At 42.1% G+C, this 27163-nt stretch overlaps 1 protein-coding gene and 1 long non-coding RNA gene across 2 annotated transcripts in view; both read left to right on the plus strand.

The window, feature by feature from the left end:
* The first annotated feature begins 8218 nt into the window (after positions 1-8218).
* Positions 8219-8640, plus strand: LOC132997687 (uncharacterized). Its single transcript, XR_009677736.1, has 2 exons — positions 8219-8306; positions 8398-8640. It is a non-coding gene; the product is annotated as an uncharacterized LOC132997687 (long non-coding RNA).
* Positions 8641-9195: 555 nt separating this feature from the next.
* LOC132997671 (F-actin-monooxygenase mical1-like) overlaps positions 9196-27163 on the plus strand; it is a 29284-nt gene continuing 11316 nt past the window's right edge. The window contains exons 1-3 of the mRNA XM_061067466.1: positions 9196-9213; positions 24987-25776; positions 25859-25958. Of these exons, the coding sequence (XP_060923449.1) occupies positions 9196-9213; positions 24987-25776; positions 25859-25958 (908 nt within the window). The remainder of the gene's footprint in view (positions 9214-24986; positions 25777-25858; positions 25959-27163) is intronic.

Consider the following 27163-nt stretch of genomic DNA (forward strand, 5'->3'; position numbering starts at 1 on the left):
TCTGTAGAAGAAAGCTCATTTGTAGTTCTAAACATATTAAGGGTTTTTTTTTCTCACTTTTTGTATGTCCTACAGCGACCATTACAATTATGCAAATTAGGCGATGACGTCATTTAGCGACTTCTAGCGATTTTTAGGACAGCCAATAGCTACTTTCCTTGCTGAGGAGTTGGCAACACTGCCTGGAAGCTCCCTCCAGGGAGACCGGGCGAGCCGGCTGTACCAGAGGTCCAGAACAGTTCTTTAAATTCAGTGCCAGGAAAAGTGGTGGGGAAAGGGTCCTCCACATTAGGGGAAATGGACATGCAATTGGTTGCAAATGCCATGCCTGTAGTTTTTAGTTTAACAGATACCCCCTCTATTTTTGAAATATAATTGAACCAGTCTCACAGTTTGTCATGTTAGTTGTGCTCCAGGCCAGTGGATGGCGATGTGGTGCAGCGGTGGATTCGAGAGTATACACGGGGCAGGTAGTGCGTACGTCATATTAAAGTGAGTTCGTACTGAGCAAGACGTGTCTAACTCGTCTCCTTCTTTAAACCACAGGCAAGACAAAAGTCAGTTTCATAACTAGTTTAGTGTCAGAGTTAAGTGTGGATGTTATGTTAGATGAGTGCTGATGACAGTGAAAAGTGTGGGGAAAGTACTCAAATGTATAGTTTAGTGACTCGACGGGCAGCGGGTACACGTACTTTTCTTCTGAAGTTTCAACCACTGGTCGGTATCACAAATACTGCGGTTCAGTAAGGTAACAATGTTCGGAAATGTGTTAAAAGTATTTGTAGCCAGCTCTTGGCGTATGTGCACAGGTTCAACGTGATATATTAACAAGCTGTATTTCATCGGCAAAAGCCGGGTCTCGCCATTTTGTGAGGCCGCTGAGGAGTGGGAGTGTGTGTGTACGTGCGGAGAGTAAAATGGCGATATATGAGTGATAGAAGAAAGTGTTAAAAACCGTGTGTATGAGAGATATTCTCAGAATGGTGTGTGTATGAGTCAGTGTAGTAATTTATGTCCAGTGAATGTGTTTCAATCTTGTTAATTATTATTTATGTATCTGTCATTTCATGTTTGTATTATTTTTGAGTATAATGTTAATGTGAAACCGAATGGATAATTTTGGTGGGGATCTAAATTGAAAATGGTCCCGTACAGGACAGGCTCCTGCAGCAGCCTGTGCAGGGAGTCCCCCTGTTGCCTTCGCCCTTTTTTTTACAAGGTTCCAGACTTTAAAAACACTCAAAACCAGGAAGAGATGGAGAGACTATCTTGTTATCGCTCATTAAAAACAGGCTACAATCCATGAGTTCAAAAACAGCCGCTCTTTTAGAATCAGCTCTGGCTCAGTTCACATTTAAAGTGCTGATTTTAAAATCACACACGGATAAAAAAAAAAGAAAAGCAGTCAGAAAACAGGTCAGTAAAAGAGAAGAGTAAAAGGACTTTTTAAAACTCCTCATCATCAGTGATCTCAACATGAGTTTCCGGAGTCTATAGAATTGTTGGTCTGTTAAAAAACCATTGATACCTGTTTTTCTGGTGAGCGGTTTAGCGTACTTTAAAAACAGTTTTAAGTCAGGGAAATTATCCTCAAGCGAGGGCAGCCTCTGGCCTTTTGTGGTTTCTAGGAAGGTTCTTATATCAGTGGGGGGGTAGAGGCCGTGCGTGTCTACCTGAGAGGGGCGGGGCACACTCCCCTGGCTGGACCTCAGCCCGCGGCTTACCTTGCAGGCTTTTGCATTGTTGTGCCCAGTCCCTGAATTTTTCCTCTTTTGAGTCATTTTAAACATTTCTTCACCACTCACGTCATCATCCATCTCAGTTTCATCTATTCCGATTGGGTCTGGCTGGCTGTCGTTTTATTTTCTTGCCTGCTCAGAGTAACTGTTTACAGGGGGGGCTCCCCCCTCGACTCCCACCTCCGGGAGCGGACTCTCCGGAGCTTTGGAGGCTACCTTAGTCTCCGGAACCCCCCCCTCCACCAGAGGAGCGGGAGGCTCTGTAGCAACAGCAGCCTCGGGCTGGGCTGCTCGCGGAAGCCGCTGCGCTCCATCCTCCCTGCACTCTAAACACTTCATTGTTTCGTATGACACAAAAAACACATAATTAAACCCCTCAATTTTAAACAAGAAAGACATGTTCATCTGCTTGGTGTTGTCTCTGAGGACCATGAAACTTGTCTCTGGTGATTCACTACGTGCCTCAGTTTGTGGGATTTGCTCCAAAGAGACACCAATTTATTCCGGACACAATCTGGCCGTACCAGGACAATTCTTTGGCCAGAGTGTCGTTTTTAATGAAGGGGGGTGCGTTGGAGATCATCACCCTCGTGGCTGGGTTAACGTGGATCACCACTCCCATCTCCACCACCTCGTTCACCTTTGCTGTGTTATCTTAAAACATGACAATGGCCCCGTTCATCCGGGAGGCCGACCTGACCGAGTCACAGCCGACCACCTCTCTCACCGCCAGCGTGGCCTCTGCCACACTGCATGCTGCCACTGGGGGGATCAGCTTGATGGCATGCTGGCGAGTCAGACTCTAAAAGTTGGCTGCCGCTGCCACAGGCATGCTGCCTGTTAGCACACACGCGCACACACTCACTCAGCAAACTAATCTAAACAGAAAAAAAACAACTAGACAACCTGAAGTTTTTTACTGTAACTCCAGCCTACCTGAGGATTCTGATGTGATCACTGTATTTCCTTGTATATAAGAAGTCCTGTGTACTAAAATAATACCAGTACTACAAACTATGAAGCCCTGCATCTATTTCACAATAAAACATTTAAAAATAAATGAATTGATTCAGTCGACAGAAACGCTGGAGTGCTTTTATTTTGAAATGGGTCGGCTACAGGAAGTGTTTCAAATATTTGTGTTTGTGACGTTTTCAACAGATAAACATTGAAACTGGTGTGAAAGATCATTTCACTGAGTTCTGCTGTAAACTGAGCGCAGAACCAGAAGGAAGGTTTACGTACCTGGCTTCATTGTGTGTGTTTGAGCTCACAGTGTTTTTCCTCTCAGACTGAAGATGAGTGCTGATGAGGAAGAGGACAGAGCAGAGTCTCCAGGGTTCAGCTGTGTGTCTCTGAAGAGTGACCGGTCAAAAGGAAATCCTCCAACCTTCAGTAATGAACCTGGACCCTCACACACAAAGTAAGAGGCCTGCTACAAACATGTGAAGCTCCAAACTGAATCCTCAGAGAATGAACCAGTGAATGATGTGTTATGAATAAAAACATGTTTGTGTTTGCAGAGGTCAGGACCACAGTCTGAGAGCAGAGTCTCCAGGGTCCAGCTGTGTGTCTCTGAAGAGTGACCGGTCCATGGGAGTTCCTCCACACTTCAGTAATGAACCTGGATCCTCACACACAAAGTAAGAGACCTGCCACAAACATGTGAAGCTCCAAACTGAATCCTCAGAGAATGAATCAGTGAATGATGTGTTATGAATAAAAACATGTTTGTGGTTGCAGAGGTCAGGACCACAGACTGAGAGCAGAGTCTCCAGGGGTCAGCTGTCTGTCTCTGAAGGTTGACATGTCCAAAGAACTTCCTCTGACCTTTAGTAATGAACCTGGACCCTCACACACAAAGTAAGAGACTGTTTCTACTGTGACCTGCTCTGAAGAGGATCTAGTTTCCTCTAGTGTGGCCCCTGCATGAGGACACATCTTCATTGAAGTTGGTGACTAATCTCTCAGAATCACTCAAAGAGCTCAGACCTCCACCAAGAACCAACACGCTCCTTATGAAACCACTTTGAAATCCACTATAGACTCATTTTGATTTGGATCTGCACAAAATTCCACACACTGGTAAACATCAGTCCTCTCAACATGTCTGTGAAAGAGGATCCCCCCCCCCCCCCCGATCCCACTAACCAACCAACCAACATACAAACATACTGGGTGAAAACAAAACCTCCTTAACAGATAAATGACAACCTGTGACTGTGACATGTGAGTTATCAGGAAATGTCTTCACAGGGAGAGGAAGAGGAGTCATGTTTCTGAGGAGGAGCAGTCGTCCTGCTGTGCTTCGTGTCAGGACGTCCTGAAGGATCCAGTCTCCAACAGCTGTGGACACTGGTTCTGCAGCAGACAGTGCATCACCTCATACTGGGACCAGTCTGGTTCTTCAGGAGACTCCTCCTGTCCCCAGTGTGGAAAAAGATCCAGAACAGGAGCTGGAGGTCAGACAGCCGGTCAGAGCAGCACTGTACATGTGTCTGCTGATGTATTCACTTCTGACAACAGCACATGTGGTTTTATTTTGTTCCTTCATACAGCATCAACATTTAACATCGTTAGAAAAGCACAAAGTTAAAAAGCTTTTATTTTCTGTAGTTTTTCTGTATCTGATGAAAACAATCAGCAGATTCTCAGATTCTCTGTCTCTGACATTGTTTCTTGTCTTTCAGCAGATCGTGGTCTGCAGGAGGTTTTAGATGAACATCAGCTCAGTCTGGGGAGGAGATGTGAACATGTGACTGAACAAAGTGATGCAACAGGAAGTAGAACCCTCCTGAACAGGATCTACACTGAGCTCTACATCACAGAGGGACAGAGTGAAGAGGTTAATACTCAACATGAGGTGAGGCGGCTTGATACGGCTTTCAAGAAGAAGATCCTCCAGGACACTCCCATCAGGTGCCACGACATCTTTAAAGCCTCCACTGACCAGCAGAGCAGCATCAGAGTCGTCCTGACCAACGGCGTCGCTGGCGTTGGAAAAACCTTCTCGGTGCAGAAGTTCACTCTGGACTGGGCAGAGGGTTTAGAAAACCAGGATGTGGATCTGCTGACTGTGCTTTCGTTCAGGGAGCTGAACCTGGTGAAGGACCAGCAGCACAGTCTCCTCACGCTGCTCTGTGTTTTCCATCCAGCGTTACAGAAGCTCACGGCAGAGACGCTCGCTGTCTGTAAACCTTTGTTCATCTTTGACGGCCTGGATGAAAGCAGACCTTCTCTGGACTTCAACCACAGGGAGCTTGTGTCTGAGGTCACACAGAGGTCATCAGTCAACGTGCTGCTGACAAACCTCATCCGGGGGAATCTGCTTCCCTCGGCTCTCGTCTGGATAACCTCCAGACCTGCGGCGGCCAATCAGATCCCTCCTGCATGTGTTGACAGGGTCACAGAAGTACGAGGCTTCACTGACACCCAGAAGGAGGAGTACTTCAGGAGGAGATTCAGTGATGAAGAGCTGTGCAGCAGAATCATCTCACACATCAAGACGTCCAGGAGCCTCCACATCATGTGTCAAATCCCAGTCTTCTGCTGGATCAGTGCTACAGTTCTGGAGCACATGTTGACCACAGAGCAGAGAGGAGAGCTGCCCAAGACCCTGACTGACCTGTACTCACACTTCCTGCTGGTTCAGACAAAGAGGAAGAACAGCAAGTACGGTGAGGGACATGAGACGAGTCCACAGCAGCTGACGGAGGCTGACAGGGACGTTCTCCTGAAGCTGGGGAGGCTGGCACTTAAACATCTGGAGGAAGGAAACATCATGTTCTACCAAGAAGACCTGGAGCGATGTGGTCTTGATGTCACAGAGGCCTCGGTGTACTCAGGACTTTGTACTGAGATCTTCAGAAGAGAGTGTGTGATCTTCCAGAAATCAGTCTACTGCTTTGTTCATCTGAGCATTCAGGAGTTTCTGGCTGCAGTCTACATGTTCCACTGTTACACCGAGAGGAACACAGAAGAACTCAACAACTTCTTGGGAACATGTTGGGACACAGACAGTACCTTCTTCCTGGATGACCTCCTGAAGAGAACCATGAAGAAATCCCTCACCAGTACAAATGGTCATCTGGACCTGTTTGTTCGCTTCCTTCACGGCCTCAGTCTGGAGTCCAACCAGAGAGTCTTAGGAGACTTGCTGGGTCGGAGAGGGAACAATCCAGAGATCATCCAAAGAGTCATCAACAACCTGAAGGAGATGGAGAGTGAGGACATTTCTCCTGACAGAAGCATCAACATCTTCCACTGTCTGACTGAGATGAACGACCACTCAGTTCATCAGCAGATGAAACTGTTCCTGACGTCAGAGAACAGATCAAAGGAGGAACTCTCTTTGATCCACTGCTCAGCTCTGGCCTACATGCTGCAGATGTCAGAGGGGGTTCTGGATGAGTTGGACCTGAAGAAGTTCAACACATCAGACCAGGGTCGACTGAGACTGATCCCAGCTGTGAGGAACTGCAGGAAGTTTCTGTGAGTCCAGACATGATCAATAACATGTTCAATCAGTGGAGACGAGTCGCTCTTCAAATACACTCTGTGTGTGTGTGTGTAATTAAGTTATTATTATTATGTACATAAACATTCTCATTTTTCTCATGTACATATGAGAACAACTAGATCACACTGCATGAAAAGAAGCGTTTTTGTCAATCTGTGTCGCAGGAAATGTTGGCACATCCTTCAGTTAACGACATTCACACGTATCTGCAGGCAGCAAAGGAAACGCTCGCGTTTCCTGCAGTTGTCAAGCCTGAGAGCTGTTGTGAGGTGACCCCCCTGCTCCAACGCCTAGAGGACGCTTTCACATGCAAATGACAATGCTCTGAGCTTCACAAATGCAAATCAGTTTCCCTAAGAGCAGATAACACCTTTTTGTAAGAGGCACCAAACAAACTATCTGGCTGAGTAAACCAGGCTTAAAATAAATATTAAACCTGAAATTTTAAATTGTTCTTAAGTAAGTAAGTGTGCTATAATGAATTATATTGTATACCACGAACAAAGGTCAATGCAGTCAAAAGAAATGAAACAATGCACTTTATTTCAAATTTTTATTGTCATCCAAAACAATCCTAAATCTCAACAACTGTACAGAGTGGCATGATTACAGTCACTTTTTCAATTGTGCTGGTTAAATGCACAGAGGAAGTGTTAACCACACCTATACCAGCAAAGAAATGATGCTGGGTATGATCATCTGTGTCCTGTAAGCTCCAAACTTCTACTGGCTTTCCATAAAAATATCTGTCCTCCCAAAATACTGGCATCAAATTCACATGTCAATGGCAAACTAAGTTGTTTTCCATGAATTATAAATGGTACCTTTTCACCACTACTTTCAAAATTGCTATGAAACATTCATTGATTTAATGATTTATTTTTTCAGTGTAATATTTAATCCCCCATGGACTGCACAATGACAAAACACAGCAGCCGGCTGTTTGGCTACAACATACATCTCCACTCAGTTTGATTATTATTTTAAATATAAAGAAGACACAATATAGAGCTGAAACTCCTTCAGAATTTGAACTTCAATTGTCTAATTGTTGTTATTAAACTTTCTCAGTATTCCATTAAAACAGTCAACACTTTTATCCAAAGCGACTTACAATAAGTGCATTCAACTATAAGGTTACGAACACAGAACAGCGTGAATCATGTGTGTACATTTACTAAACACAAGAAAAAATAAACCTGGCCTCAGTCACATGCTCATCCCATATGAAGTAACCGCTGCTTCACGTCACCCGCTCGCGTCATCAGCTGATGGGCTCGTCAAATCACAGCCTCGTAAACGCCGTGCAGCGTCGACTGTCCCGCAGACAGGAAGCGGCTCGTGTTAAGTTTGTTCCGTACGAGTGACTCTGTCTTCGGGGTAAATAACTTGCTGAAGTCGACGCGACGCTTTTCCCTGGAGGAGAAGATGAGTGCGTGCGTAAGCAGAGCCGCGGGCCCGGTGTGGACGAGTTGAAACGGAGAAGACGAAGGCACAGTCCCTGAGTTAAGGTGAGAGCTAAGCTAGGAGACGCCATTGCTAACTACGAAGCTAACTGGTACATCTGAAAAGCATGTCCGCCACTTTGGGATAGCGAGAAAGTTGCTAAAATACCAATACAGCATCGAGTGCTGGAGCAGATCTAGTGCATGTGTAAATATGTATGAATTAATTAGATGTAACAGTTTGTTCTCGTTAAGTTTTTTCATCAACGTGACTTTTTTCTCTTATGTTTTCACAGCCTCAGCCCCCCCCCCCCCACACACAAACAAAGAGGCGTTAGGCTGAGACGCTGAAAGTCCGGATTTAAAGTGCAGAACATTAAGCCATTGAATGTAAGTAACTGTTTATGAATTGTTTTGGTGTTTTTTTGCTGTGGATCTTCCAACGGTGATGCAGCGCGGCTATTTCCGTTTATTAATAATAAAGTCATGTTACATCTGGTGTTTTCCAGCTGCCTGTCCATGACGTAGTAAGACACACTATGAGCCAGTATGATCCGACCAGACCTTACATCAGCATTGAGGAGTTGTCGGAGAAGAAAGAGGGTAAGGTTATAATCATTAAATAATTTTCCAGTTACATGTAAAGGTGTATGTTGTCATTGAACTGTGCTAATTTTACTGAATGTGTTTACAGCTGATTGAAGCTGGACAGATGACATGGATCCATCCTTCCACAGCCAGGAGCGCACCGACCTGTGTCCCACACTTCATATAAGACTGGAAGCTACACTGATCTCACAGCTACACACCACAGACGTCTACACACTGGAGAAGATTCAGACAGAGTCCCAAAAAGAAGTCATGTCATTTCAAGCCTCACCTGAGTTTTTGTACAATATATTTGCTGTATGTAAATAAAGCTTTCACTCCACATATACCTTGTTCACATTTGTTCCCTGTACAATATGTTCACCTATAACATCAAGCATCACGTGAATGTTTAGTTTTAATTAACTGCAGTGCTTTTGTTAAAGGCTTACTAATAAATAATAATAAATATTAATATATACATTTTTATTATTAATATTGTGTGGGAGGGGCTTACCCCACGTGCGGACTGCTGTGACCCCACGTGTGCACTGCAATGACCCATAAGGTGACCAATAGCAACACTTCTACCAGCCAATCACGAGTGACATTAGTTTCAAGGGTCTGTGGTATCCTCCAATGGTGAGTAGAGAGAGGTTCTAGCCAGCGGCTGGACTCCGATTCATATGCTAATTAGATCACACGTCGCGATCGGTCCGCGCGGCGGAGCAAGCCCCCCCGCGGCCGAGGTAACATCATGGAAACAGTTGGTTACAGCAGGGGATTAGGCCTGTCCGAAGAGGTTCACTGTGACAATAACACTGCTTTTCGTCTAGTGTCAGATGTGAAGAGTGAAATCCAATGTGATCACTGTGCTGGAGTTTGAGGGTTCAGACATACGACCATGTGGGGTCCAACGGAGGTTATTGTATATAGTGTATATATACATATATATACATAGATATATGATCAAACAGCTAGCACAGAGTGAGGAGACGATCACTGAATCAGTGTTTGGATGAGAATCACTGACGGTTCCTTGAAACTGAAGAAGCAGGAAATATAGTTTCTTCTTCTTTCTTGTCAAACTAGAGTTCCCACCCTGTGTTTGTCCTCCACCACCAACCAGTGCAGTGTCCGTCCCTCCAGGCTCCTGACATGTTGACTTCACAACAATATGAGGTCACTGTGACCTTTGACCTTTGACCACTGAAATCTAATCAGTTTATCTTTGAGTCAAAATGTGAAGAAATCCCCTAAAGACAGACTTGATATATCATGTTCAAGAGGCCATGAACATGTTCTGTGACCATGACCTTTGACCTTTGACCACCTGAATCTAATGAGTTCCTCTGTTAGTCTGAATGAACGCTAGAACCAAATCTGAAAGGATTCTCTTGAGGAGTTTTTAACAAAGAGGGGATTTACCAGGGTGAGGGTCACATGATCATGTATTGTATGATTGTTGTGTTTTCTGATTTAATACTCACAGATTTGATATTTTCTTTAATTACAGACTCAGTAGTTGTTGGCTCTCAAAGACTCACTGGGAAGTCGTGGCCTCAGCTCTGAAGTCAGACCCCTCACATCTGAGAGAACTGGATCTGAGTAACAACTACAACCTGACGGATTCAGCAGTGAAGCTGCTGTGGTCTGGACTGGAGAGTCCAAACTGTCGACTGGAGACTCTGAGGTCCTTAAATTCTTCTTCACTTTTCAGACTTTCTTTCTTATTGGGTCATTATTTATTTAAATTGTCTCAGTTCTGCTCTGCTCACTGTCCCTCAGTCATCTGTCCCTCACCCAGCCTGTCAGTCACGTCCACCTCATCAACTCCATTCACCTGCACTCACCTGCTCCTGATCACTGAGAAAGTGTCAGTAAATAACATGTGGACTGAGGCCGAGCACTCGTCCTCCTCAGGTTTTCAAAATAAGACACATTCTTATTGAAACACGTTGGACAGTTGATAAGTATAGAAACAAACAGGAAGTGACATCAGGAGCCGTCCCTACTTTATACAGTGTTTAATTACACAAACCTGCTCAGTGACCAACACACAGAGAAGAAGCTGATGAATGAATCAATGGTCCAACATGTCTGATCTGATATTTATCTTCAGGTCACAGACTGGACTGAGGTCAGCAGCATGTTGAGAGTCTGTGTTGACATGATGACGATCCACAACAACAGGAGGACACATTCTAATATTCATATTTCTTTATCCAGGTTGGAGTGCTGCAGTCTGTCAGAGATCAGCTGTTCTTCTCTGGCTTCAGCTCTGAGGTCAAACCCCTCTCATCTGAGAGAACTGATTCTTGGTGTCAACTACAACATACAGGACTCAGCAGTGAAGGAGCTGTGTGGTTTTCTACAGAGTCCAACCTGTCGACTGGAGACTCTGAGGTCAGTTCACTGACTGACTTTAGTTGATCTCATATCTATATACAGCATTTATACACAATTTATCTCATTTAATTCTGATTTAACATAATTCCTCTTCATACATAACTTGAATTCATTAATAAATCTGTGACATTTTAAATATTCAGTTACTTGTTAAAACACTGAGTTTAGTTCTGGATTTCCTAAACTGATCTGCAGGACAGAGACCGGGTCCAAATAATCTATTTGTACTAAATCAGGACTCGTTTTTAGTCCAACATGTCTGATTTCATATTTATCTTCCGTGTTATGAGTCTGTGCTCACATGAATATGTGTCAGTTATTTTCACACATGAACTCAGTTTAATTTACAGTTAAGTTTTATTCTTTATCCAGGTTGTGGAGCTGCAGTCTGTCAGAGTCCAGCTGTTCTTCTCTGGCTTCAGCTCTGAGGTCAAACCACTCTCATCTGAGAGAACTGGATCTGAGCCAGAACGTCTACCTGAAGGACTCAGCAGTGAAGGAGCTGTGTGGTTTTCTACAGAGTCCAACCTGTCGACTGGAGACTCTGAGGTCAGTTCACTGACTGACTTCTGTAGATCTCATATCTATAAACAGCATTTATACCCAATTTATGTCATTTAATTCTAATTTAACATCCCTCTTCATACATAACTTGAATTCATTAATTAATTAATCTGTGACATTTTAAATAGTCAGCTACTTGTTAAAACATTGAGTTTAGTTCTGGATTTCCTAAACTGATCTGCAGGACAGAGACCGGGTCCAAATAATCTATTTGTACTGAATCAGAACTTGTTTTTAATCCAACATGTCTGATTTCATATTTATCTTCATGTTATGAGTCTGTGTGACATGAATATTTGTCTGTTATTTTCACACATGAACTCAGTTTAATTTACAGTTAAGTTTTATTCTTTATCCAGGTTGTGGGGCTGCTATCTGACAGAGATCAGCTGTTCTTCTCTGGCTTCAGCTCTGAGGTCAAACCCCTCTCATCTGAGAGAACTGGATCTGAGTGACAACGACCTGCAGGACTCAGAAGTGAAGGAGCTGCTTGATCTACAGCAGAGTCCAACCTGTCGACTGGAGACTCTGAGGTCAGTAGATGGGTGGAGTCAGTCCACGCTGCTTTCATCAGTATTTTACTAAACACAGTCAGTATCACAGATCCAGGGTCTGTGCTACCAAGCAGGATTTGTGGTTATCAGGTTAACTTCAGGTTTAGTTTTTACAGTCCTACGAAGCTCGTCCTCTTCCTAACGAGGTAAATCCCCATGGTAACTTGTGATGAGCAACTATCCTGTTCCAGGTTAAGTTGGAGATCAACCCGTATCAAAGCTCCGCCCACTGACCACAGTGACTCTCCACTGTTGTGTGGTGCACACTCTCCTTAAAGGGACGGATAAGGGAAGTTTAAATCAACGTCTGGTTGGTTCAGTTGATCTCTAACTCACCCAGAACATCTCAATCTCTCCAGACTCATCCTGTCCCCAAAACACCAGATGGACTCAGTCAGCTTCCTGGAGACAGGTCCATGTGTGTGTCCTCAGAGACAGTGAGACAGTGTGTGTCCTCAGAGTCAGTGAGACAGTGTGTGTCCTCAGAGACAGTGAGACAGTATGTGTCCTCAGAGACAGTGAGACAGTGTGTATCCTCAGAGACAGTGAGACAATGTGCGTCCTCAGAGTCAGTGTGTGTCCTCAGAGTCAGTGAGACAGTGTGTGTCCTCAGAGACAGTGAGACAGTATGTGTCCACAGAGTCAGTGAGACAGTGTGGGTCCTCAGAGTCAGTGAGACAGTGTGTGTCCTTAGAGACAGTGTGTGTCCTCAGAGACAGTGAGACATTGTGTGTCCTTAGAGACAGTGTGTGTCCTTAGAGACAGTGAGACAGTGTGTGTCTTCTTGTCTCGTCTTGTTAGTAAACAACAGATTCAGATCTTGTGGCCTCGAGTTATTTAACTCGTTCACACGTTATTATGTCGTGGTCACGTAATATATTTTTCCCAGATGCCACCAGGGGGCGCTGTAACTTACACAAGCTGGAGCACAGCTGACAGCCTCACACGAGGGACAGAGACGGTGTCGTCTTCGTCTGATATGAGACAGTTTGTCCTCTCACTTCATCAGTGAAGAACTGATCAGGTGGATCTTTGTCACAGCTCTGAGATCAGTGGGACTGAAGCCTCTCCTCATCACCATGGTAACCAGGAGCTCTTTATACAGAGCAGAACCTCTGCTGAGGTCCATCTGTCTCATCTGGTCCTAGTTTGTCAGAAGCAGATGTTCATCAACACACAGTGAAACATGTCTTCACCTGTAACAGCAGTAAATCCACCTCTCAGGTGTCCACTCTGCACTTTGACATGCAGAGGACACACACTGAGCTCTTAGCGTGTTCATTCCAACACGTGAACATGAAGCAGAGAGGAAGCTGCTCCACCTCTGAACAGGACTGAAGTCCCTGCTGCTCTTTCTACTGGATGAGCTGCATCACTGACTCACAGCTGATGAAGTGAGTCTCTGTGACACTGATGTCTTCTTCTCTAAACAGGTGGAGGTGAGTGTGAAGAGGACAGTGTGTGTGGACGGAGGCTGAGCTGTGTCCTAAGGATCCAGAGGCTGAAGCAGCTGCAGCTTGTGTGTATTCTCCAATCTACACAACCCCTAATCTGCATGTGTTTGTGAGATGAAGCCGGAGCACCTGGAGAAAACACGTGGAGAACATGCAGACTCCACACAGGAAGACCCATCTGAACCGGATTCAAACCAGCAACCTTCTATAAAGAGGCACATACAGTGTGTTTAAGTTTGTCTTTATTATTGTCCACCTTTGTCCCTCAGTATGTCTCCTTGTGTGTAGAACCACATTCTATGTATATTTAGGGCCCGAGCACAGACATCAAAGGTGTCTGGTGAGACCCTATTGAAATTGTAATGATTATTAGGGCCCGAGCACAGACATCAAAGGTGTCTGGTGAGACCCTATTGAAATTGTAATGATTATTATTATTATTCAGGCAAATGAATTGGCTTTTTGAGGGCTTTAACATGCTCAACTTCTTACCAAAATTTGCAGAAAGTTAGAAAGTGGTGAAAATTTACGTATTCTGAAGGAATTTTCAATGGGCGTCGCAAAATGGCTCAACAGTGCCCCCCGAGACCCCCGGAAGGTGTTCCCATTGACCTGTCTTCACAAAAATCGATATACAGGTGTATCATGACCAAACAAACAAAAAAGTCTCTGGGTGCAATTGTAAAAACAAAACAGGAAGCCTGATATTTTGTATTTAGTGGCCATTTTGGCCATATTCCACATTTTTTCTTTGATACACTTGTACCAGGGTTTTCATCGGATCAACTTCAAATTGAGATGAGTGTCATCACAACAAGATGGAGATAAAAACTGACTGACGGATTTTTTTTTAATCACACGGTGTGACCGTGGCGTGGTGTCAAAGTTTGATTAATCGCCATTAAAACACGATGTTCTGTAACGCGGACATACATGGACCATGAATCCTTTGATTTCAGTCTTCCTAGATCAAAGGAAACTTTATGTCTTGCAAAGGTCACGTCTCTTTCTCTCTCAGAACTGGTTATTTTTGTTTTTTCAGACAAAAAGCATGCAACGCTTCAAAATGGATGTGCTCGGGCCCACCCAGTGCTGCTTTGCAGCCCTAAAAATGTTAGTTAATATTAATGTTGTATTGTCTTCTTTTCTCCATCGCTTCTTATCTTCCTTCCTTGTTTCCTCCTTGTTATTATTATTATTATTATTATTATTATTATTCAGGCAAATGAATTGGCTTTTTGAGGGCTTTAATTATTATTATTATTAGGGCCCGAGCACAGACATCAAAGGTGTCTGGTGAGACCCTATTGAAATTGTAATGATTATTATTATTATTATTCAGGCAAATGAATTGGCTTTTTGAGGGCTTTAACATGCTCAACTTCTTACCAAAATTTGCAGAAAGTTAGAAAGTGGTGAAAATTTACGTATTCTGAAGGAATTTTCAATGGGCGTCGCAAAATGGCTCAACAGTGCCCCCTGAGACCCCCGGAAGGTGTTCCCATTGACCTGTCTTCACAAAAATCGATATACAGGTCTATTTATTATTATTATTATTATTATTATTATTATTATTATTATTATTATTCAGGCAAATGAATTGGCTTTTTGAGGGCTTTAACATGCTCAACTTCTTACCAAAATTTGCAGAAAGTTAGAAAGTGGTGAAAATTTACGTATTCTGAAGGAATTTTCAATGGGCGTCGCAAAATGGCTCAACGGTGCCCCCCGAGACAGCCCGAGACCCCCGGAAGGTGTTCCCATTGACCTATCTTCACAAAAATCGATATACAGGTGTATCATGACCAGACAAACAAAAAAGTCTCTGGGTGCAATTGGAAAAACACAACAGGAAGCCTGCTATATTGCATTTAGTGGCCATTTTGGCCATATTCCACATTTTTTCTTTGATACACTTGTACCAGGGTTTTCATCGGATCAACTTCAAATTGAGATGAGTGTCATCACGACAAGATGGAGATAAAAACTGACTGACGGATTTTTTTTTAATCACACAGTGTGACCGTGGCGTGGCGTCAAAGTTTGATTACACGCCATTAAAACATGATGTTCTGTAACGCGGACATACATGGACCATGAATCCTTTGATTTCAGTCTTCCTAGATCAAAGGAAACTTTATGTCTTGCAAAGGTTACGTCTCTCTCTCTCTCAGAACTGGTTATTTTTGTTTTTTTCATTATTATTATTATTATTATTATTATTATTCAGGCAAATTAATTGGCTTTTTGAGGGCTTTAACATGCTCAACTTCTTATCAAAATTTGCAGAAAGTTAGAAAGTGGTGAAAATTTACGTATTCTGAAGGAATTTTCAATGGGCGTCGCAAAATGGCTCAACGGTGCCCCCCGAGACAGCCCGAGACCCCCGGAAGGTGTTCCCATTGACCTATCTTCACAAAAATCGATATACAGGTGTATCATGACCAGACAAACAAAAAAGTCTCTGGGTGCAATTGGAAAAACACAACAGGAAGCCTGCTATTTTGCATTTAGTGGCCATTTTGGCCATATTCCACATTTTTTCTTTGATACACTTGTACCAGGGTTTTCATCGGATCAACTTCAAATTGAGATGAGTGTCATCACAACAAGATGGAGATAAAAACTGACTGACAGATTTTTTTTTAATCACACGGTGTGACCGTGGCGTGGTGTCAAAGTTTGATTACACGCCATTAAAACACGATGTTCTGTAACGCGGACATACATGGACCATGAATCCTTTGATTTCAGTCTTCCTAGATCAAAGGAAACTTTATGTCTTGCAAAGGTTACGTCTCTCTCTCTCTCAGAACTGGTTATTATTATTATTATTATTATTCAGGCAAATGAAATGGCTTTTTGAGGGCTTTAATTATTATTATTATTATTATTCAGGCAAATGAATTGGCTTTTTGAGGGCTTTAACATGCTCAACTTCTTACCAAAATTTGCAGAAAGTTAGAAAGTGGTGAAAATTTACGTATTCTGAAGGAATTTTCAATGGGCGTCGCAAAATGGCTCAACGGTGCCCCCCGAGACAGCCCGAGACCCCCGGAAGGTGTTCCCATTGACCTATCTTCACAAAAATCGATATACAGGTGTATCATGACCAGACAAACAAAAAAGTCTCTTGGTGCAATTGGAAAAACACAACAGGAAGCCTGCTATTTTGCATTTAGTGGCCATTTTGGCCATATTCCACATTTTTTCTTTGATACACTTGTACCAGGGTTTTCATCGGATCAACTTCAAATTGAGATGAGTGTCATCACAACAAGATGGAGATAAAAACTGACTGACAGATTTTTTTTTAATCACACGGTGTGACCGTGGCGTGGTGTCAAAGTTTGATTACACGCCATTAAAACACGATGTTCTGTAACGCGGACAAACATGGACCATGAATCCTTTGATTTCAGTCTTCCTAGATCAAAGGAAACTTTATGTCTTGCAAAGGTTACGTCTCTCTCTCTCTCAGAACTGGTTATTTTTGTTTTTTTCAGACAAAAAGCATGCAACGCTTCAAAATGGATGTGCTCGGGCCCACCCAGTGCTGCTTTGCAGCCCTAAAAATTTTATTATTATTATTATTATTATTATTATTCAGGCAAGTGAATTGGCTTTTTGAGGGCTTTAATTAGTCTTGAATTGCTGAGGAGTGAGATACATCGAATAATGCAGCTAATTATTATTTTGATATAAAAGTTTATACTGGGATCTTTGTGAATTTTCAATTTAGGAGAAATGTGTAAACTGTGTCATAAGTATTGGCCTGACTGATCTTGGCAACAAGCTCTGAACCCCTGGTTCAGTGTGTGCCTGAATGGATACATCTCATTATTATTATTATTAGGGCCCGAGCACCTCCGGTGGGAGGCCCTATTGAAATTGATAAGATTATTAGGGCCCGAGCACCTCCGGTGGGAGGCCCTATTGAAATTGATAAGATTATTCGGGCCCGAGCACCTCCGGTGGGAGGCCCTATTGAAATTGAAAAGATTATTATTATTATTAGGGCCCGAGCACCTCCAATGTGAGGCCCTATTGAAATTGAAGGCATTTTTCTTCTTATTAGGGCCCGAGCACCTCCGGTGTGAGGCCCTATTGAAATTGAAGGCATTTTTCTTATTAGGGCCCGAGCACCTCCGGTGGGAGGCCCTATTGAAATTGAAATGATTATTATTAGGGCCCGAGCACCTCTGGTGTGAGGCCCTATTGAAATTGAAAAGATTATTAGGGCCCGAGCACCTCCGGTGGGAGGCCCTATTGAAATTGAAATGATTATTATTATTATTATTATTATTATTATTCATCCAAATGAATTGGCTTTTTGAGGGCTTTCCCATGCTTAAAAAGTTGCTAAACTTTGCAGTAAATTAGAATGTGGTGGAAAATTACGTATTCTGGAGTATTTGGAAATGGGCGTGGCAAAATGGCTCAACAGCGCCACCTGGAACGCAGCCCCTAGGTTTCCCCATGGCCGATCTTCACCAAAATCGGGGAAAAGGTGTATCGTGACTAATCATACAAAAAAGCCTCAAGGAGCATTATGAAAAAAGCAACAGGAAGCCCGCCATTTTGGATTTAGTTGCCATTTTGGCCATATTTCACGTTTTTACTTTGATGTACTTGTCGAAGGGCTTTCATCGGATCAACTTCAAATTTAGATGAGTGCCATCACAACAATCTGCAAATGTAAAGTTATCAAAAGATAATTTTTTTATCACACCGTGTGATCGTGGCGTTCAACAAAGTCTGAAGGAAACACATTGACTCATATTTGAGTCAAATAAGCTGACCTGGCAATGTTTAGACACAAGATGGCAGTATAAGACCATGAATTGACCAAGGACCACATTGTCTTTCACAGGTCATAGGAGTTCTTTCAAACAGTTTTAATGTGTTGGAAACTCAGCTACACTTACATATGTTTGACAAATAATGTTGATAGATAACTTTAGTACATGATTGAGGGTAAAAATAGTATATTTAACATGTACGTTACAGTGTGTGACCGTGGCCTGGCGACAGAGTTTGATTACACGCCATCGAAACACGAGCTTCTGTATCTCAGGCATATTTGGTTCAATCAAGTCCAAACTAGACATGTAAGACAAGAGTCGCGACCTGAAGACATCTGCAGAGACACCATGACTTTAAATCACAGCACCACCTGCTGGCTACAGGAAGTGAAGCGTTTATCCTTGCCACAGTTCAAAAAACGCATGCAACGCGGAGATGAGAGCTTGTTTATATTTCTAATTACTGCGCAATAAATTTGATGGGCAGAGATCTTATAGTCTTGACATTGTATCCAGATGGTCTTAAAGTTCCTTAAATGCCTGTGTCTTCCCAATTTGTTGAACACAGTCCAGATGCATCGCTCTATGTTTATGAGTGGTCACTGCTGCCATCTGGTGTTAACATTGCCCATAACATGACGTCTGACTCATTACACTGAAAGGTTTGAGGAAGTTTGGAAAAGGTGACAAGTCGAAGAAGACATTTTACATATGAAATGTATTTTCTGTATCTCTCATTCACAAGTTGACTTGTTTGATGGAGTGACTGCACACGTGTAGCTGGTAAAGCCTGCTCATTGGGTGGTGTGACCTGGGACCATGGCTCAGCAGCCAGCAGGCTGCTGAGACAATTTTTTTCGATTAATAATCGAATAAAAAGGCAAAAGCTAGATTTGACCCTTTCCAACAGTGTATTTGAAAAGCAACTTTGTCTCCTTAAACAGTGCTGCTTATATATGTATTACAAACACCATACTTATGACTGTAATTCCAGTTCCAGGTATCTACAATGTAACTTTGACTAGTTATTATTATTATTAGGGCCCGAGCACAGACATCAAAGGTGTCTGGTGAGACCCTATTGAAATTGTAAGGATTATTATTATTATTATTATTATTATTATTATTATTATTCAGGCAAATGAATTGGCTTTTTGAGGGCTTTAACATGCTCAACTTCTTACCAAAATTTGCAGAAAGTTAGAAAGTGGTGAAAATTTACGTATTCTGAAGGAATTTTCAATGGGCGTCGCAAAATGACTCAACGGTGCCCCCCGAGACAGCCCGAGACCCCCGGAAGGTGTTCCCATTGACCTATCTTCACAAAAATCGATATACAGGTGTATCATGACCAGACAAACAAAAAAGTCTCTTGGTGCAATTGGAAAAACACAACAGGAAGCCTGCTATTTTGCATTTAGTGGCCATTTTGGCCATATTCCACATTTTTTCTATGATACACTTGTACCAGGGTTTTCATCGGATCAACTTCAAATTGAAATGAGTGTCATCAAAACAAGATGGAGATAAAAACTGACTGACGGATTTTTTTTTAATCACACGGTGTGACCGTGGCGTGGCGTCAAAGTTTGATTACACGCCATTAAAACACGATGTTCTGTAACGCGGACATACATGGACCATGAATCCTTTGATTTCAGTCTTCCTAGATCAAAGGAAACTTTATGTCTTGCAAAGGTTACGTCTCTCTCTCTCTCAGAACTGGTTATTTTTGTTTTTTCAGACAAAAAGCATGCAACGCTTCAAAATGGATGTGCTCGGGCCCACCCAGTGCTGCTTTGCAGCCCTAAAAATGTTATTCTGACTTGAAATTTAAGAGTTCCAATGCAAGCTGATGGCACAACGTCAAATCTAATTTATAATTTATAACTTATATATTTATTATTATTATTATTATTATTCAGGCAAATGAATTGGCTTTTTGAGGGCTTTAACATGCTCAACTTCTTACCAAAATTAGCAGAAAGTTAGTTATTATTATTATTATTATTCAGGCAAATGAATTGGCTTTTTGAGGGCTTTAACATGCTCAACTTCTTACCAAAATTTGCAGAAAGTTAGAAAGTGGTGAAAATTTACGTATTCTGAAGGAATTTTCAATGGGCGTCGCAAAATGGCTCAACGGTGCCCCCCGAGACAGCCCGAGACCCCCGGAAGGTGTTCCCATTGACCTATCTTCACAAAAATCGATATACAGGTGTATCATGACCAGACAAACAAAAAAGTCTCTGGGTGCAATTGGAAAAACACAACAGGAAGCCTGCTATATTCCATTTAGTGGCCATTTTGGCCATATTCCACATTTTTTCTTTGATACACTTGTACTTATTATTAGTATTATTAGTATTATTCAGGCAAATCAATTGGCTTTTTGAGGGCGTTAACATGCTCAAATTCTTACCAAAATTTGCAGAAAGTTAGAAAGTGGTGAAAATTTACGTATTCTGGAGGAATTTTCAATGGGCGTCGCAAAATGGCTCAACGGTGCCCCCCCGAGACCCCTGGAACGTGTTCACATTGACCGGTCTTCACAAAAATCGATACACATGTGTATCATGACCAGACAAACAAAAATTATTATGTGCAATTGGAAAAACACAACAGGAAGCCTGCTGTTTTGCATTTAGTGGTCATTTTGGCCATATTCCACATTTTTACTTATTATTTATTTTTTTCATGCAAAAGGCAAAATGCATGCAACGATTCAAAATTTGCTCGGGCCCCCCCAGTGCTGCTTTGCAGTCCTAGAAATTTTTGATTATTATTTATTATTATTATTAATAATAATGATAATAATAATAATAATAATAATAATTATTATTATTATTATTAATATTAATATTAATATTAATATTAATATTATTACTACGTGAGTTACCTAGATCAACCTGATCTTTTTTCATCAAGATCCGTGATTTATTCCCCGGGGAAATCAGTGAAAATGTAAAGCCCTTTACATCATAATTCCTAGATACGACCCCTGATCCAGTTATTATTATTATTATTATTATTATTATTCAGGCAAATGAAATGGCTTTTTGAGGGCTTTAACATGCTCAACTTCTTACCAAAATTTGCAGAAAGTTAGAAAGTGGTGAAAATTTACATATTCTGAAGGAATTTTCAATGGGCGTCGCAAAATGGCTCAACGGTGCCCCCCGAGACCCCCCGAGACCCCCAGAAGGTGTTCCCATTGACCTATCTTCACAAAAATCGATATACAGGTGTATCATGACCAGACAAACAAAAAAGTCTCTTGGTGCAATTGGAAAAACACAACAGGAAGCCTGCTATTTTGCATTTAGTGGCCATTTTGGCCATATTCCACATTTTTTCTTTGATACACTTGTACCAGGGTTTTCATCGGATCAACTTCAAATTGAGATGAGTGTCATCACAACAAGATGGAGATAAAAACTGACTGACAGATTTTTTTTTAATCACACGGTGTGACCGTGGCGTGGTGTCAAAGTTTGATTACACGCCATTAAAACACGATGTTCTGTAACGCGGACATACATGGACCATGAATCCTTTGATTTCAGTCTTCCTAGATCAAAGGAAACTTTATGTCTTGCAAAGGTTACGTCTCTCTCTCTCTCAGAACTGGTTATTTTTGTTTTTTCATTATTATTATTATTCAGGCAAATGAATTGGCTTTTTGAGGGCTATAATTATTATTATTATTATTCAGGCAAATGAATTGGCTTTTTGAGGGCTTTAACATGCTCAACTTCTTACCAAAATTTGCAGAAAGTTAGAAAGTGGTGAAAATTTACGTATTCTGAAGGAATTTTCAATGGGCGTCGCAAAATGGCTCAACGGTGCCCCCCGAGACAGCCCGAGACCCCCGGAAGGTGTTCCCATTGACCTCTCTTCACAAAAATCGATATACAGGTGTATCATGACCAGACAAACAAAAAAGTCTCTTGGTGCAATTGGAAAAACACAACAGGAAGCCTGCTATTTTGCATTTAGTGGCCATTTTGGCCATATTCCACATTTTTTCTTTGATACACTTGTACCAGGGTTTTCATCGGATCAACTTCAAATTGAGATGAGTGTCATCACAACAAGATGGAGATAAAAACTGACTGACGGATTTTTTTTTAATCACACGGTGTGACCGTGGCGTGGCGTCAAAGTTTGATTACACGCCATTAAAACACGATGTTCTGTAACGCGGACATACATGGACCATGAATCCTTTGATTTCAGTCTTCCTAGATCAAAGGAAACTTTATGTTTTGCAAAGGTTACGTCTCTCTCTCTCAGAACTGGTTATTTTAGTTTTTTCAGACAAAAAGCATGCAACGCTTCAAAATGGATGTGCTCGGGCCCACCCAGTGCTGCTTTGCAGCCCTAAAAATTTTATATTATTCTTGTTACAAGTTGAATCACATTTGATACTGCTCCTGTATATATTTATTTTATATATATATTTTTTAGATATATACATTTTATTTTCTATTTAAACATTTTTATATTCTATTTTATTCTATTTTGTACTATTTCTATTTCATTTTTATTTTTTATTTGAGCATTGCTAGTTATTATTATTATTATTCAGGCAAATGAATTGGCTTTTTGAGGGCTTTAACATGCTCAACTTCTTACCAAAATTTGCAGAAAGTTAGAAAGTGGTGAAAATTTACGTATTCTGAAGGAATTTTCAATGGGCGTCGCAAAATGGCTCAACGGTGCCCCCCGAGACAGCCCGAGACCCCCGGAAGGTGTTCCCATTGACCTATCTTCACAAAAATCGATATACAGGTGTATCATGACCAGACAAACAAAAAAGTCTCTTGGTGCAATTGGAAAAACACAACAGGAAGCCTGCTATTTTGCATTTAGTGGCCATTTTGGCCATATTCCACATTTTTTCTTTGATACACTTGTACCAGGGTTTTCATCGGATCAACTTCAAATTGAGATGAGTGTCATCACAACAAGATGGAGATAAAAACTGACTGACAGATTTTTTTTTAATTATTATTATTATTATTATTATTATTATTATTCAGGCAAATGAATTGGCTTTTTGAGGGCTTTAACATGCTCAACTTCTTACCAAAATTTGCAGAAAGTTAGAAAGTGGTGAAAATTTACATATTCTGAAGGAATTTTCAATGGGCGTCGCAAAATGGCTCAACGGTGCCCCCCGAGACAGCCCGAGACCCCCGGAAGGTGTTCCCATTGACCTCTCTTCACAAAAATCGATATACAGGTGTATCATGACCAGACAAACAAAAAAGTCTCTTGGTGCAATTGGAAAAACACAACAGGAAGCCTGCTATTTTGCATTTAGTGGCCATTTTGGCCATATTCCACATTTTTTCTTTGATACACTTGTACCAGGGTTTTCATCGGATCAACTTCAAATTGAGATGAGTGTCATCACGACAAGATGGAGATAAAAACTGACTGACAGATTTTTTTTTAATCACACGGTGTGACCGTGGCGTGGTGTCAAAGTTTGATTACACGCCATTAAAACACGATGTTCTGTAACGCGGACATACATGGACCATGAATCCTTTGATTTCAGTCTTCCTAGATCAAAGGAAACTTTATGTCTTGCAAAGGTTACGTCTCTCTCTCTCTCAGAACTGGTTATTTTTGTTTTTTCAGACAAAAAGCATGCAACGCTTCAAAATGGATGTGCTCGGGCCCACCCAGTGCTGCTTTGCAGCCCTAAAATTTTTATTATTATTATTATTATTATTATTATTATTATTATTATTATTCAGGCAAATGAATTGGCTTTTTGAGGGCTTTAACATGCTCAATTTCTTACCAAAATTTGCAGAAAGTTAGAAAGTGGTGAAAATTTACGTATTCTGAAGGAATTTTCAATTATTATTATTATTATTATTATTATTATTATTATTATTATTATTATTCAGGCAAATGAATTGGCTTTTTGAGGGCTTTAACATGCTCAACTTCTTACCAAAATTTGCAGAAAGTTAGAAAGTGGTGAAAATTTACGTATTCTGAAGGAATTTTCAATGGGCGTCGCAAAATGGCTCAACGGTGCCCCCCGAGACAGCCCGAGACCCCCAGAAGGTGTTCCCATTGACCTATTTTGATATTTTTGATCTTTTCTATAACTTATTAAATCTCCTCCCTAAAGGATCTTGTTTGACCGCAGTGCCAAACACAACGACACAACTTCCCCTTTGAATCTGGGATATTTCTATCGTATTAATGAATGTGTTGCAAAATTCCGGGAATATTCAAAGTTGGAAACTTTCCATGGGAATATACGGGAATTAACGGGAATAAACTGGAAATGTTGTGGGTAATTTATACTAACTGTATTGACCTTGTCATATACAGACATAAATATAAACATTTTGTTGTGTCATAGGCTGATTTGAGCCCTGAGGAAACTTTGGGCACTTGACTATATGCTTCTGCATCGTTGTGTCATTCTTAACATAGGTCTTTGCACAGTACTTGCAAATGTACACAGCCTTTCCTTCTACATTGGATGAGGTGAAATGTCTCCACACATGAGAGAGTGCACGTGGCATTGTTCTGTAGAATAAGATGAGAAAAAAGTTTGTAAAATAACACTAATGCAATGCCAGAGATATAAATAGTTAGCCAAACAATTGGAATCGTCTGTAAACATATTTTACAATTGATGGATGAATGAATGGAAATAGTCTAGATGAACAGATGAACAATCCTCAATCAGCATGCTAATATATTTCCCCCAGTAATATCATGGAAACTTACCTGACTAGTTCTGCATAGTCAGGTACATTTCCGGAGACTTTCCGCCCCTTTCAGCCCTAGTTGCATGTTCTCATGAGTCATTTAACAATCTGTATCAATAATTCATTGATTGAATGTCGTTGTGCTGTTTTTTCCAAGCAGGACAGCCAGGGAGTGGACAAGGGGACGACTGAGGAGAACGGTCTGTCCAGTGATGATTACACACTGTCTCCATCGGACGAGGAGTTCGAGCACACGTTGGACTGCGGCCCCCCCCCCTCCTCTCCTGCGGCGTCCCACATCTGTGACGGGCAGGAGCGGCGCCCACCAGGATCCAGAGGAGAGTCCAGAGAGGCTCCTTTCACAGATCCTCCTCCTGAAGCCCGGGTAGCAGCTCCGGCCGAGGAGCCCAGCGCGCCCTGCCCGGTCCCCAAGCCACGCCTCTCTCGGCAGCCCAGCCCCTCCCCTCCCGTAGCCAAACCTCGCACGATCCACCTCATCAACCCCTCGGCTCCAGAGACCCCCTCCCCTGCGACGCCCACCCAGGAGACCTCCAAGGCGGCGCCCGACTCCAGACCGAAGCAGTCGCTGCGGAAGCTGCAGCTCACCAACGAGGAGAAAAGCCTGCTGGTGAATCTTCAGAGCTTCAGCATCGACTCGGACTCCGAGACCCCCGGAGGATCCTCCTCCTGCTCCTCGTCCTCGGCGACGGCGGGAGGTCCGAGCCCCCCCAAACCCGGGGGCCTGGACGGGCAGGAGGAGGAGGGCTACTGGAGCAGCAGCACCACCGGGCACATGCGGGAGAAGAGGAACCGCCGCTGCTTCAAGAGGAAGGAGATGCCGAGCGGCCAGACCAGAGAACGATCCAAGTTCTCCCCCTGGAACCTCTCGTCCCCGAGGATCAGCCGGGACACGCGGCTCAGCGTCCACGTCCACCGTCCAGGGAGAGTGGGTGAGTGGAGGACTGAAGAGAAGTAGAGTCCTGGAGTCACTGTGGGTTCATCGATACATCTCTTGTTGTGTTTCTATCCCAGAAACGACTTTCCGACACGTGCACAGCGCCTCGGAGGAAGGAGCGGACGGAGACGACGACGAGGACGAGGACGACATGTTTGAACAAGATGATATCGACCTGTACTTATTATTATTATTATTCAGGCAAATGAATTGGCTTTTTGAGGGCTTTAACATGCTCAACTTCTTACCAAAATTTGCAGAAAGTTAGAAAGTGGTGAAAATTTACGTATTCTGAAGGAATTTTCAATGGGCGTCGCAAAATGGCTCAACGGTGCCCCCCGAGACAGCCCGAGACCCCCGGAAGGTGTTCCCATTGACCTATCTTCACAAAAATCGATATACAGGTGTATCATGACCAGACAAACAAAAAAGTCTCTTGGTGCAATTGGAAAAACACAACAGGAAGCCTGCTATTTTGCATTTAGTGGCCATTTTGGCCATATTCCACATTTTTTCTTTGATACACTTGTACCAGGGTTTTCATCGGATCAACTTCAAATTGAGATGAGTGTCATCACAACAAGATGGAGATAAAAACTGACTGACGGATTTTTTTTTAATCACACGGTGTGACCGTGGCGTGGCGTCAAAGTTTGATTACACGCCATTAAAACACGATGTTCTGTAACGCGGACATACATGGACCATGAATCCTTTGATTTCAGTCTTCCTAGATCAAAGGAAACTTTATGTTTTGCAAAGGTTACGTCTCTCTCTCTCAGAACTGGTTATTTTAGTTTTTTCAGACAAAAAGCATGCAACGCTTCAAAATGGATGTGCTCGGGCCCACCCAGTGCTGCTTTGCAGCCCTAAAAATTTTATATTATTCTTGTTACAAGTTGAATCACATTTGATACTGCTCCTGTATATATTTATTTTATATATATATTTTTTAGATATATACATTTTATTTTCTATTTAAACATTTTTATATTCTATTTTATTCTATTTTGTACTATTTCTATTTCATTTTTATTTTTTATTTGAGCATTGCTAGCAGAGAGCCTGTGACTCAAGCATTTCATTGCCAGCGACGGCTTAATGTTATTCTTGTTATTATTATTATTATTATTATTATTATTCAGGCAAATGAATTGGCTTTTTGAGGGCTTTAACATGCTCAACTTCTTACCAAAATTTGCAGAAAGTTAGAAAGTGGTGAAAATTTACATATTCTGAAGGAATTTTCAATGGGCGTCGCAAAATGGCTCAACGGTGCCCCCCGAGACAGCCCGAGACCCCCGGAAGGTGTTCCCATTGACCTATCTTCACAAAAATCGATATACAGGTGTATCATGACCAGACAAACAAAAAAGTCTCTT

Source organism: Limanda limanda, chromosome 2 (genome assembly GCF_963576545.1).
Source record: "Limanda limanda chromosome 2, fLimLim1.1, whole genome shotgun sequence".
In the NCBI taxonomy this organism is placed as follows: domain Eukaryota; kingdom Metazoa; phylum Chordata; class Actinopteri; order Pleuronectiformes; family Pleuronectidae; genus Limanda; species Limanda limanda.